Source organism: Nematolebias whitei, chromosome 13 (assembly GCF_014905685.2).
Source record: "Nematolebias whitei isolate Nwh7 chromosome 13, NemWhi1, whole genome shotgun sequence".
Classification (NCBI taxonomy): Eukaryota; Metazoa; Chordata; class Actinopteri; order Cyprinodontiformes; family Rivulidae; genus Nematolebias; species Nematolebias whitei.
In genome coordinates, this window is record NC_056510.1 from 37,334,549 (window position 1) to 37,348,203 (window position 13,655).

General features: G+C 38.5%; 2 protein-coding genes across 13 annotated transcripts in view; one reads left to right on the top strand and one right to left on the bottom strand.

The window, feature by feature from the left end:
- The window catches only part of caska (calcium/calmodulin-dependent serine protein kinase a), a 406,103-nt gene that overhangs the window by 248,191 nt on the left and 144,257 nt on the right, over positions 1 to 13,655 (top strand). The gene's annotated exons all lie outside the window — the stretch shown is intronic.
- LOC119419709 (probable G-protein coupled receptor 34) lies at positions 10,806 to 13,329 on the bottom strand. The gene is made up of 2 exons (XM_037687095.1): positions 12,809 to 13,329; positions 10,806 to 11,378 (listed from the first exon to the last, which is right to left on the bottom strand). The coding sequence occupies exons 1-2, from the start codon at positions 13,327 to 13,329 to the stop codon at positions 10,829 to 10,831; spliced, it is 1,071 nt and encodes a 356-aa protein (XP_037543023.1). The 3' UTR covers positions 10,806 to 10,828.

The window sequence follows — 13,655 nt, forward strand, 5'->3', positions numbered from 1 at the left end:
CACCTCAGACTGAGGAAGTCTTTCAGATGAAAGACGAAACGTTTCTATATTTTTTTTGCTTTGTTTTGTTTTTTGTTTTTTTGAATGTCCAGAGGACCAGATTGAACTTTTTTGGATTTTTCTACCTGGATTATTGAGCATGCATCAGGATATTATAGACAACCCTCAGCACCCTCTTCATCAGACTGTCATACAACAACAGTGTCTTCAGTCAGAGGCTTCTTGAAATCCGTTGTAGGACAGACGCTACAAGAGATCCTTCCTGCCCACAGCCATCAGCATCTATAACAACTCATTAATGAAACCAGGATGATGAGTTACCACAACATATAATTTCCCTCTGGGATTAATAAAGTATTTTTGAATTGAATTGAATTGAATTGAATTGTGGAGTTGTGGAGGAGAGCCACAAAAATGCAGTGTGTATAAGTTATGCATCTGCTTGGGACTAGTTATGGATAAGATACAATATGTTAAACATAGGTTATATATTAATTCAACTCATTAGTAATATGGTATATATATGTCCTAAAGAGTCTTTCAGTTGATTTTTAATTCCATCTTCAGTGAATGCCAGCATGTTGGACTAAAGTTTCACTTCAGTACAAGTTGTCTATAAGGTTATAACGTGACAGTGCCTTTAGTGGCAACAAGGACCATTTTGAGGAAAACATATGAAACTGAACAAAGTTTAATGAGGTCCTCTGGATGTTTTCTTTTTGTTGAAACGTTTCATCTTTTGTCCAAAAGACTTCATCAGTCCGAGGAGCCACAACAAAACTCAGCACCTTCACATACTGGGTCAAAGAAACTGTCCAGAGGACCTGACAACTTTGTTGGATTTTTCTACCAGGATCATTGAGCATGAATCAGGATTTGTTATTAAACTGGTTAAATAAAACATTCATACTGGGTGAATACTGGATAAATACTTTTTATAGCCACTGTATTCAATTCTGTTTGTTCAGTCTGATCTTGATTTAAAATAAGAGCAGCATCAGCAGGTGATTAAATACACGCTTTGTCTTTCTACTGACCAAACCAACACATAGAATCAAAATCGTTCAGTTTGTGTTTTAAGTAGAAAGGTTGCAGCTGTTACCTACATATTGCCATGAATCATGACTCTCATCAACTGTCAAGGTCTTGCCAAAATATTATGAGTTAATTTGACACAAATCTTCCTAAAAGAAAGTTGTACCAAAAACTGTGGCTCTGCAGTGCATGTTCAAAAACAGCTACGTTTGAGAAAATCAGTGTCTGCTTCAGATTCGTCCTTTATACAAACACTGAAACGATATTTAAACATCAATTCATCAGGAATAAAATTATGCATTAGAATTAAATATTGTTTCTTATTATAAATCAAATGAAACATGTCGGCTAATTAGTGATTCACCTCCATCACTAACAGCGTTTTACATACCACTGCAAGCAGCAGAAACGGATCCTTCCCTCCAAGTTAAATGTTCACAGATAACAGCAGAGCAGGTTTTGTTCAGGAGCAGCTCTGAGCGTTTCTGCAGCTTCCTCCTCTTGGTTCTTACACCACATGCTAACGGTAAATATTACTGAAGTGGTTTCTGTGTACGGTGCATGACGTCCACCTCTGTCTATTTAAAACAGACTTAACTTCCTCCGTTAGCGAACAGTCACAGCGAGCTCAGGAAGAGATCCAAACATCGGTGTCTTTGCTGCAGGGTTATGTGTAACAGTTTAGTGAACAGGCTTTTTATTTCAGAAACAGATTTACTTTTCACAAAAACAACTTGCTTGACAGTAAATCAGCAGGACTTCACAGAAACATTTTCCTCACACATTAAATCTTGATTTTCTGTTATTTGCTTCTTATCACAATTTGGTTTGATACCGGGACTGCAGCACAGTGGCACAGTTGGTAGAGCTGCTGCCTCTCAGCGAGCAGGCTGCTAGTTTAAATCCCGGCCCGGGACCTTTCTGGGTGGAGTTTGCATGTTCTCTTCGTGCATGCATGGTTTCCTCCAGGCACTCCAGTTTCCTCACACAGACCAAAAACATGCATGTTTGGCTGATTGGTGTGAGTGGAGAGTGAATGATTGTCTCATTTGTCTCTGTGTGTCCCAGTGATGGACTGGAGACCTGTCCAGGGTGTCCCCTGCCTCGCACACAGTGCTGTGTCTAATGACAGTTTTGACTTTTCAGCTGCACCTCATTTTAACTCTTTTTCTTTCAAACCATTATTTTGTGTTAATGACATAATTCGGACAGAGGGGGCGCTCTAGCCTAAACGATGCTGTAGCTTCTGTGGTTCTGATTAGTCTTAATGCAGATTTGTGGTCCCTTGTCACAATCAGTGCATGAAGAAGAGTAGGCACACACCGGTGAGTAGCAGCCTCAAAAAAACTCTCGAACTATCTAGAAGCCAGAATCATGCTTGTGTGGTGAACAATGCAGCAGTTTGAGGTGGTTTTAGTGAAGCAGAGCTACTTTTTAGCACAAAGACCCGCTGTGTTTGTTTAGTTTGCATCATCTCTGCTGGGATTTGAGTTGAGTTGACCTAATGCTGTTTTGAGACTCTTTAATTTAGATTGTACATTTAGTCTTTCTATATTATGCATTAGATTAAAGTGTATTATTTTGTAATCTTTTAAATGAGTCATGCAAGTTTAATATTACTTTTATTTCTCTGATTCTTAAATTACATACAATTTATAGTCGAGTCAAATTTATTTATAGAGCACATTCAAAACAGAAACTGTAACCAAAGTGCTTATAGTAATTAGTTCTGAGGAAAAAATGTATTTTGTTGGCTAATAATCATTGCTTGTGATTAATCATTTGATGTAATTAGGCAAGATACAAATAAAATTAGAAATACAAATAAAAATTAATATATACTTTCAAAGAAATAACCAAAATATTTAAAATAAATAAAATAAATGGTCAAATGCTTTAAAATGGTTAATTCATAGCCTATCATGTTAGAATATATAAACAGTTAATTTAAAACTTTATGAATTCATATGGTTTTATTTAAGGCATAAAAAAAATTAAACTATTAATTTGCATGTTTTCCAAGATTTTCAAACTATGGATGCTGCTGCAGATAACATCTTTGAAAATAATTAATAAAGATGAAGTGAATGGAGCCTACGTCTTCCTTCTCCTGGGATCTTTCAAGTCAGATCAGCACTGGTTTAAGAAAAGTCTTGACACACAGTGACAGCTCAACATGGGCACCAGTGCCCCCGTGACCCGAAAAGGAAGAAGTGGGTAAAGATAATGGATGTATGGATGGAATACTAGGACCAAAGAAAGAACTGATGCTGAGGTCAACAACAGGACCCGTTTCACCTGTTGGAGGCTTTTTCCAGCCAGATGGGGGTGACGTCTCTCCTAGAACAGAGGTTATTAGTGACCTTTGTCTTCTAGGAGTGGGAGGAAACCAGAGTACCCGGAGAAAACCCACACATGCACTGAGAGAACAAAAAAATTCACACCAAACAAAGGAATGAAGGAACGAACAAACAAAGGAATGAATGAAGGAACGAATGAACGACTGAAATAATGAAGGAAGGAATGAAGGAACGAACAAACGACCAAAGGAGTGAAGGAACGAAGTAATGAAGGAAGGAATGAATGAACGAACAAACGACCAAAGGAGTGAAGGAACGAAGTAATGAAGGAAGGAATGAATGAACGAACAAACAACCAAAGGAGTGAAGGAACGAAGTAATGACCAAAGGAGTGAAGGAATGAAGGAATGAACGAAGGAATGAAGGAATGAAGGAACGACCGAAGGAATGAATGAACGAACAAACGACCAAAGGAGTGAAGGAACGAAGGAATGAAGGAACGAAGGAATGAAGGAATGACCGAAGTAATGAAGGAACGAATAAACACTCAAAGGAACTAAGGAAGGAACGAACAAACAACCAAAGGAGTGAAGGAACGAAGGAATGAACGAATGAAGGAATGGAGTAATGAACGAAGGAATGAAGGAACAAACAATGAAATGAAGGAACGACTGAAGGAATGAAGGAACGAACGATTGAAGGAATGAAGAAACTAACAAATAAATGAAGAAACTAACAAATAAATGAAGGAACTAACAAATAAATGAAGAAACTAACAAATAAATGAAGGAACTAACAAATAAATGAAGAAACTAACAAATAAATGAAGAAACTAACAAATGAACAAATGAATGAAGGAACGAACAAATTAAGGAATGAATGAAGAAACTAACAAATGAACAAATGAATGAAGGAACGAACAAATGAATGAAGGAACGAACAAAGGAATGAAAGAACGAATGAACTAAGTGTGTGGTTCCTGGTTCATGTGTTCCAGCCAGCAGGACGAAACGTGATTCAGTTTCACTTTTAATGCTTCGAGTTCTTGAACAAACTGATAAGAAGTAAATAAATTAAGATCTGTTGTTTTTATTTGTCTGTTTTGGTACAAGTTTATCCTACTTGGGAAATCACTTCTGGTAATCTTTTTATAATCATTTAAATTTGTAATTTTAATTTGCTTTTATTTATTATGTGTGTGCAGCTGATTTGTTGTGACAAAAGGACTCTTTTATAACAGTTTTAGTCTGTTTTTCATGTGCGTTGATTTATTTTATGTGGTTTTCTATTTATTAGTTTTCATTATTAGTTTTCATTCGTCTTTGTCACGATATCTTGTATCTTCAGCGTTTGTCTAAATCTATTTGAGCTGTTTTTAATTGACATAATGAGGCGGTAATACACGAGGCTTGCTTGATTTATTTCACGTTACTGTGTTCATTCGTCCTCATCTGCTCACACAGACTCATGTTCGTGCTGCTGTTGCTCGCTGTGTTGTTTTTGTACTACTAGTGCTTAGTGTATTCTTAGTTTAGCATATTTCTTAGTTCATATCTTAGATATTATTACTGTTTTTCTTTTACATTTTATACTTTTGTTGGATGTAACTGGGACCTTGTGTACACAGTTTTGTCCCATCAACGTGTACCACATGTGGTGTGTATGACAATAAAGAACCTTGACTTGACTGATGGGGACCCAGTTTTCTTGTTCAAATGATTAAACCTGTATATATTTAGTTGGCCATGAGGGGGCGCTATGCTCCAGCCTAGAATGTGAAGAGTCAGTTTTTAGGTGCGCTCACATTCATCACTTTCAGTAAACAGATCCACATCTGTGGCCAGTTTCTTCAGATCCGCTATAAGACGGACCACTACAAGAGATCCTTCCTGCCCACAGCCATCAGCATCTACAACAACTCTTTAATGACACCAGGATGATGAGTGAAACAACAATTAATTTACCTCTGGCATTAATAAAGTCTTTTTGAATTTAATTTAATTGCATTTCATCCCACTGAGACGTTTAATGTTACACACACAGCTTAATGATCTTTAATTTATTTTAAAAAAAAGTAAAGTATAACTTGTGACAGTTAAAAATATTTTTTGTTACAACTTTTACAACCGTGGTATTTACAAAACATTAATAGTTTACAGGTAAAACCACAAATTGTCGCTATATGCATATGAACACTATTTTTACTTGAAAGCCATTTTATGAACATTTGGTTGACTTTTTTTTTTATTGTTCTAATATTTATAGCTTTTTAGAAAAAAGAAACCTCAGTATTAATAAACACGTTTGAGTAAAAAAGGCATTTTGGCCAAATTTTTTAATTCAATTCAAAAATACTTTATTAATCCCAAATGGAAATTAAGTGTTGTCATAACTCATCATCCTGCTTTCATTCAAGAGTTGTTAGATGCTGATTGCTGTGGGCAGGAAGGACCTCCTGCAGTGAAGCCCAAGAATCTGGCCACAGATACTGATCCGTCCACCTGGATCCAGATTGCTGTCAGATCCAGCGGGCCCCTTGGTCCTTCTGGACAGCAGGACTGCACTAATGCCGGGCAGAATTCCTCCCTGAGCAATGGTTGCTCCTCCCAGCAGTCTGCCGAGCTCCTTGTCACATGGACAGACAACCAAAGGTGCCAGGAGATGACTCCGGTCTTCCCACCGTCACGAGCCGAGCCTCCCACTAGCTTCAGGATCTCAGAGGCCAGGCACTCGAGCACCGCTGACAGGTTGACAGAATTTGTCCACGGCACCTCCTTTTCAATTCATTTGGAGTTGTAGTTGAGGTATTTAAGCTTTTACGATGTCAATCAGCTGCTCTTGCTTGTTTAAAAAAAACAACTTGTTGCCATGGTTACGCATCATAACAAATACCCAAAAGTAAAAAGGTTTCAATAAAAATCCTTCCAGTTGCACAGCATCTGATACCAGAGTAAATAATCTTCTGAACAAAGCTATTTCCATCCAGAAGAGAGAGGAACTAAAGTTTTCAAAAGCAATAACTCAGAATGAATTTAACAGAGCTGCTCCAACATGCAGCCACCACAAGCGGCGCAATTCTAGAACATATTTAGTCAGAGTTTATCCACCATCGCCCACACCACACCACACTAATAATAAATTCACACATTAACCTTATAACAGGACTATTCAACTAAACTGCTCAGGGGGCCACAGTTACTGTAAGCCAAGAGATCAGGGACCGGACATCCAGCAGTTAGTGTCATTAATAAAGTTTGTTTTATGGTTTAAAATCTAGTTTTATTTAAATATGAACCCATTGATGGGCTGAACTGAGCTCACCCGAGGGCCTGATTTGGCCCCCGGGCCGTCATTGAATAGCCCTGTCTTATTAGATCTGCTTCAAAGTTCAGTTCATACAGATTAAAATTGAACCAAATCCTGTTTGTTGTTGACCATTTCACAATTCTGGACTTAAACAACAAAGTCCATGATCAATAATCCAGGTATACAATCCAACATTTTTCAGAAAAATGTTGGATTGTATACCTGGATTATTGAGCATGGACTTTGTTGTTTTCAACCAGTTTGACAAGACTGTCAACAAGGAAGAGGGCCGGCAATGGAGGAGGGGGCGTACCAAAGAGACCATCTTATCACAAGCAGAACTGGTTTGTTCCACTTTGGAGTAAGCTGTTGGAGGAAGAATCCGTTTTGTTGTGTGTTTCCTTGACTGATGAAGCCTTCTGGATCGAAGGCGAAACGTTTCAGCACAAAAAAAAAGAAACTGTCCAGATGACCTGACTGAAAAATGTTGGATTCTGGACTTAGTTTCTCTCAACAAAATTTCTTATAAAACTTTTTTTTTTATTAAACAAACAAAAACAAATATTGGGTGACAATGTCATTTGTCAGAAAACCTAACCATTGTTTTTAAATCACTTTGCTCTGTTTCAGATTGTGTGCACATGTACTAATATGACAGATTATTGGTCCATTTACATTTTAAACACTTTGTTCACATTAACTCCGCTTGGTGGAAAAAAAGCTCACATTTTTTCGGGAGGTTATGTGCAAAGGGTGTGGATAATTAGTATCCTACCTGCTGTAGATAGCTCTTTGATGGTCCTCAATTTAGAGAAATGGTTAAATTCTGACAGAACTGATGAGTTCACAGCTAGTCTAAGTAGGACCGAGACCGAAGTGGATCTTAAAATAAGTTCAGTCTCAAAACTTTTATTGGGGTTCATCCAAACACGTTTTTTTTTTATTTTTTATAAGCCCTTATACTGCCATCAGCTTCACATTACACGAATATTTGGGTAGAAATAAGGTTTTCTTGCAAAAAGTTCCCCAATCTATGCTGGAAAATAATAGTTAGTTGCTGCTGCTATTAGTGCTTGCAAATATTTTTAAAGTTATTTTTAAATAATATATTTATTTGTTCAGTTAACATTTGTTATAAAACTGTTTGCCTGGACCGCTTGAGATGGGGTTTTTCCCCCTTTGGTCTTGGCCATGCTTGGATTAGCAATTAGCTCATCACAATTTAACTCTTTTTTTTTTTCCAAACTGCAGTTGTTCAACAACGTTTCCATTTTTAAAATCTGAGTTTTCTAAAATACCCTACAAAATCCTTAACTTAGAACATGTCTTTCTGCTCTTTTAGGTATGTTTGCATTTCAAAAGATGAATGAGACACAGAAAGAAAGAAAAGTCTCTGTTGTTGATCTTTCTGCAGACCAGTCCACTGCTGAGCTCTGCAGCATCATGTAGAGTCTGGTAGCCATGACGCAAGCGTCACGTTGGGATTGCTCCGTTTTTACAGTTAGACCCGAGTCAAAGGGAAAGACATGCTCCTAAAGGTCCTGCAGCTGCAGCCTCTTATTTATTTTTATTTAAATCATCATTAATTAATTCAGCCATTTGAGGGCAGTTGGACTAAAGGCTGAGCTCATTGTGTGAATGTTCATGAAGCACTCGTTCTGTTGTGATCCATGTTTCTTCTGTACGTCTTTCGACACGATTCTCGTCCTGCAGTTCTCAACTATTTCAACAAATCATAAATCAAAACATTCAGCTATTTCAGGACAATCCTGCTATGGCTTTTGGTATTGGTGCAACTGTGGCTTTTTGAACCATTTAGCCTTTTTTGACATTTTTTGCTCATAGAAAATGAATTGAGCTCATTTTACATCCTTCAAGTCTTTAGATCTGTTTACAGTCTTTTACTGCTCCTTTCACATTTTGTTCTGCTTCAGCTTCTTTCAGCTTCCTTCTGCAAATTTAAACTTATTTCAGTGTCTTTCAGCTGTTTGTTCAGCTGCTTTGTGCTACTTTCAGCTTATTTCTGCTAGTTTTAGCTTTTTCTGCTATTTCAGCTAGTTAGCTGCTTTTATGCAAAATTTGGCTCTTTCAGCTAATTCCACATTTTGGAGTTCATTTCAGCTCTTTCTGTTTCCTTCTGGTAGTTTAAGCTTCCTTCTATTTTTTTCACCTACTTTCATCTATTTCTGCTAATTCCAGGTTGTTTAAGTAAATGTTTCTAATTTTCATGCTCATTTCTGCTTATTTAAACATATTTCAGCAAATATGTGTTCCTTCTGCTTTCTTCTGCTCAGTTAGGATTGTTCATCCATTTCAGCAGTTCTTCAGTAAGTTTATCTGCAACCAGCATTCACACATGTCACAGGAAACGCACATTCTCGAGTTCATTTTAATTAATTTTATTTTTGGGTCCTAAAGAAGTTGCAGTTGGATCAAATATTTTGATCTTGTTGGGACTATTGTTGTGCATCTATAACAACTCTTTAATGAAACCAGAATGATGAGTTACAACAACATTTAATTTCCCTCTGGGATTAATAAAGTATTTTTGAATTGAATTGAATTGAATTTTTGGCTGGATGTGTTTCACACAGACTGTTCAGTCCAAGAGTAGATTTTCTACTTACCTGTTAGTCAGAGAGAACTGATGGTGGATGGAATGGTAAGAGCGGTTCTTTTCCATTTTCATAAAGGAAAATAGCTTAAAGGGGCCGGCTGAATCCCCACTTGTTGTACAAACTTTTATTTACTCACAACATGCACCAGGGAAAATGTGGACCCATTAAGACATAAAAATACAATTTATAAAAGTTGCTTTAAATCAAAGGAGGAGGAGATATCTTGTTTTTGAAATTACATTAAAGGGTAGGAGATTTAAAAAAACATGCATTGCATCTAAAAACTCTCTCAGTTTGAAGTTTAATATGATTTAATTCACATTGACAGAGCCCACTGGATTTGTCACACAGAAAACCTGATCAACACAAGCAGAAACACATTTAAACACCACCAATGGAGATTACAACGATAAAATTATATTTCTGCCAGATTGACGCATTTAGCTGAGAATGACAGCAGTAAAGATGTTTGTGGCCTTCACCGTCATTTCTATTAAAACAGAGTGTTTCTTATTACATTTTACTTCATATTTCTCCTCCTGTGAGCTCCTGTGCCACCCTGGAGTGTTTCCAGTTGAGGAGGGACCTGTACAGACCTGATGCTGCAGACATTTTCCTCAGTTTATGAGTGAACGTTGTTCTAAATTCATACTGGAAGACATAATAAAACTGACAGTTATTTGAAGGGAAGTAAATTGACACACAAGCACTGGCAGGGGATACAAAGTAACATTTTTCTTCTTTCGGTTGCTCCCTTCTCCCACGGTGAACTAACTCGCTGGAAGACTTGGTGAGTGTTTTTACACCGGATGCCCTTCATGACACAACCACAGACCACCGAGCTACCACAGCCCTCTGTGTGGAGCAGAGAGCTGCTATCTAGCTCCCGGGGGAGCAGATTGTGGCATTAAGGGCTTTGCTCAAGGGCCCAGAGTGGGACAAATGAGTGTGGAGGCAGGTGTGGGTGTTCCACCTTTCCCACCCACATATTGATGTTGTCAATCCAGGGAGTTGAACCGGCAACCTTCCATTCACGGTCCCACCTTCTCTAACTGATGCGCCACCACTCCTGCCATACAAAGTAAATGGTAAATGGACTGTACTTATATAGCGCCTTTCTATCTTATTTCAAGATACTCAAAGTTCTTTACGCTACAATCTGTGCCTCATGTACCCATTCATACAGCTCTATACTAGATCTCTACAAAGATAATTGAACAAATGATTCTAAAGAGACTAATCAGAGCTTTATCACATTCATACACTGATGGGACACACATCAGAGGCTATGAGGGGTTCAGTGTTTTGCCCAGGAACACTTCAACATGTGACTGCTGGTGGATTCGAACCCCCAACTCTTGCATTGGAGGACGACTGCTCTAACCACTCAGCCACAGCCGCCCACCATAATATATGTACATATTTATGTTGCATTTAAGTATTTTTGTGATACTAAAACTGCTGAAAGTGTTCGTTGACATTAAGAAGGTCAACACTACGAGCTGAAGACAGCAGGATTCAGGTTCATGTTCCTGCTGCTGCTTTCTCTACAAGCTCATCAGTTCTGTACTACAAAGCGTCTGTTATTAGTAAGTTGCTTATTGTATTAACATTTAACTGGCCGTTGTTGTTCCTTCCATCTGTATCCGACATGGAGCTAGTCCCGCTGACTCTGGCAACATCCTTTGTGCGAAACGTGCCGCTCATGAAGCGCCTCACCTCCTTCCTCACGGCGGAGGACAACAGGAAGAACATGACGGGATCCAGGCAGCTGTTCAGTGCAGAAAACACCAGGGCGATCTCGTTGGCTTTGTCCACCACGTTCTGCCAGTAACAGGATGTGCTCGTGATCTGGGTTTGGATGTAGAAGCCCCGGACTATGTGATACGGGACAAAACAGACGATGAAGAGGAAGAGGATAAAGAAAGACTTCTTGGCGGTTCGGTTGTAGTGGTGTGCCGTGGGAAGATCTGGTTTCTCGTGTGACCTCTTCAGGAGTTTCTGGGCAATCTTTCCGTAAAACATCATGAGAGAGATGAACACCAGCCAGAAGATAACAAGCAGTGCGATGTTGATGTAGGCTTTCCACAGCTGGCTAATTGTTCTGTAGTGGAAACACCTAAAAAAAAAAAAAAGACTTTCAGATTACCATATTTTTTGGCCTATAAGTTGCAGTTTTTTGCATAATTTACATGCCCTGCAACTTATAGGTCAAATTGACATATTTATGATTTTTTTTCCATATTTATAAACTAATTTTTGGCTGAGATATGACCGTTTTCATTCATTCTGACTGAAAATATTGAACACTACCATTTTCAGCTACTAGATGGCACTTGAGTAGTATGGCATGCCGTTGTGTCATGTCATAGGTAAAAAGTGGCCTATTAATGACACAATCGGCATGCCATAGTCTGCTACCTTCATCCAGCTCGCCTGGAGCAACTGTCGAATCAGTTTCATTTTGCTGCACCGCCCTGGTGAAATGCAGCTAATTTAACTATTAAAATGCATTTATTAAGTAAAAGTTAAACTGAGACACATCTTTGCTATAAAGTTGAGCAAACAAGTAATTGTTTTAGGTGCTTATCTTGTTACATTTCAAAGAAATGCACAGTGAGTCCTGCAGTGCACGCGCTTACTTCTGCCTATCGGCTTTTGAAATGCAACTGATTTGACCATCAAAGTGCATTTATTAAGGAAAACTTCAACTGAGACACATCTTTATTATAATTTTCGAGCAAACAAATAATTGTTTTTAAGTGTTAATCTTGTTAAATTCTTGTTAAAGTCCTATCGTGCACGTTCCCACGGCCGCCATTTGGCAGCCAATTGATTTTTTGGCACAACACCGGCCCACATTTCTGGGCTGTCTGCGGTGACGCATAACAAACGTGATGCGTCAGCGATGACACATAATAGATGCAACGTATACGGCAAAGCGACATATTTATGGATTTTTCACTTTATTAAACATATTTGGACTGATGCGACTTATAGGGTGGTGCAACGTGTACGGTGGAAAATACAGTTGATTTAACTCTTTTGGGGGGGGGGGGTTTAAACAAAATGAAGGACTAACTCCTTCTTCTATTTTATTTATTTATTTATTTTGAAGAGAGAGCATATTGCCCTTCGCCTTTCATACCTGAAAGCTAGAGTTAGATCATGTTATGTTGAAAAATGAAATTGTTGTAGCTGCTTTGGCTCTTAGCTAGTCCGTTAGTTTTTAGCTCAGTGTCTGAACATTTGACTGAGTTATAAACATTTCTGTATTAGCTGATGTCAATTAGCTGTGGTGGCCATCTTAAGCTGAATTAACTCTAAATGGTAATTAGCCCTCCTGCTGCCCTTGGGTCTAAATAACCCAGAGGCCTCGGTCTTGACAGTGATACTTGTAATAATTACTTTTCAAAAGTTTTATATAATCCTTCTCGTGGGTCTTGATATTTTGCAAAAAGACAAGCAAACACAGAGACAAACAGAGACCGGCAGAAACTTTCTCGCCTGCCTTTCAGCTATGAATTTGCTGGATATTATTTTCCTTACATGTTTTGCCGTGAGGAATTTTTTGAGACGATGAATGGTACAAGAAGAGCAAAGGCCACGATCCAAATTAAAGTGCAAAGAACGATGCTCCACGTTGTGGACCTCAGCTTGCACTGCATCTCTCTGCAGCCGTAGATCTTCATGTAGCGATCGATGCTGATCAGGCCCAGCAGGGTGATGCTGATGTACATGTTCATGTAGAAGAGGTGGCCCACTGCCTTACACAGCAGCGGGTCCAGGGTCCATGTGTTCCCTACACTGTGGTAGTGAATTCTGAAGGGCAGGCAAACCACCAGCAGCAGGTCTGCGAAGGCCAGGTTTATGAGGAACACTCGCACAGAGTTCTTCTTGGAGTGAACGCAGAAGAAAACCCAGAGGGCCAGCAGGTTCCCAACAAGTCCCAGGGTGAAGATTACAGAGTAGAGCACGGCGAGCGGGACCCGTAAGGTTTCATTGTCCACACAGTAGCGTTGCTCAGCGCTGACTGTGGCAGCTGAGGTGGAATTGTTTGCTAACATCATGATTTGATCTGCAGTCCTGCAAACGGAGGAGAAGAAAGAGTGAAATATTTTGGATGCACTTCTAGTCTCTCCTAATTTCTCTGCCATTCTTTTGTCCTTAAACAGCTTCTGACTCATAGAGCACACGTTTTAGAGACGCATAACGGTGCTGGTATCTTTGTGCATTTTTGAAATAATGAAAATATAAAAACAACTGAAGGAACAAAGAGAAGAGAACTACTTTTTGTGTGCTGTAGCAAGGAACAGTTAATTATATATATATAGTTTGTATATATATATATATATATATATATATATATATATATATATATATATATATATATAGT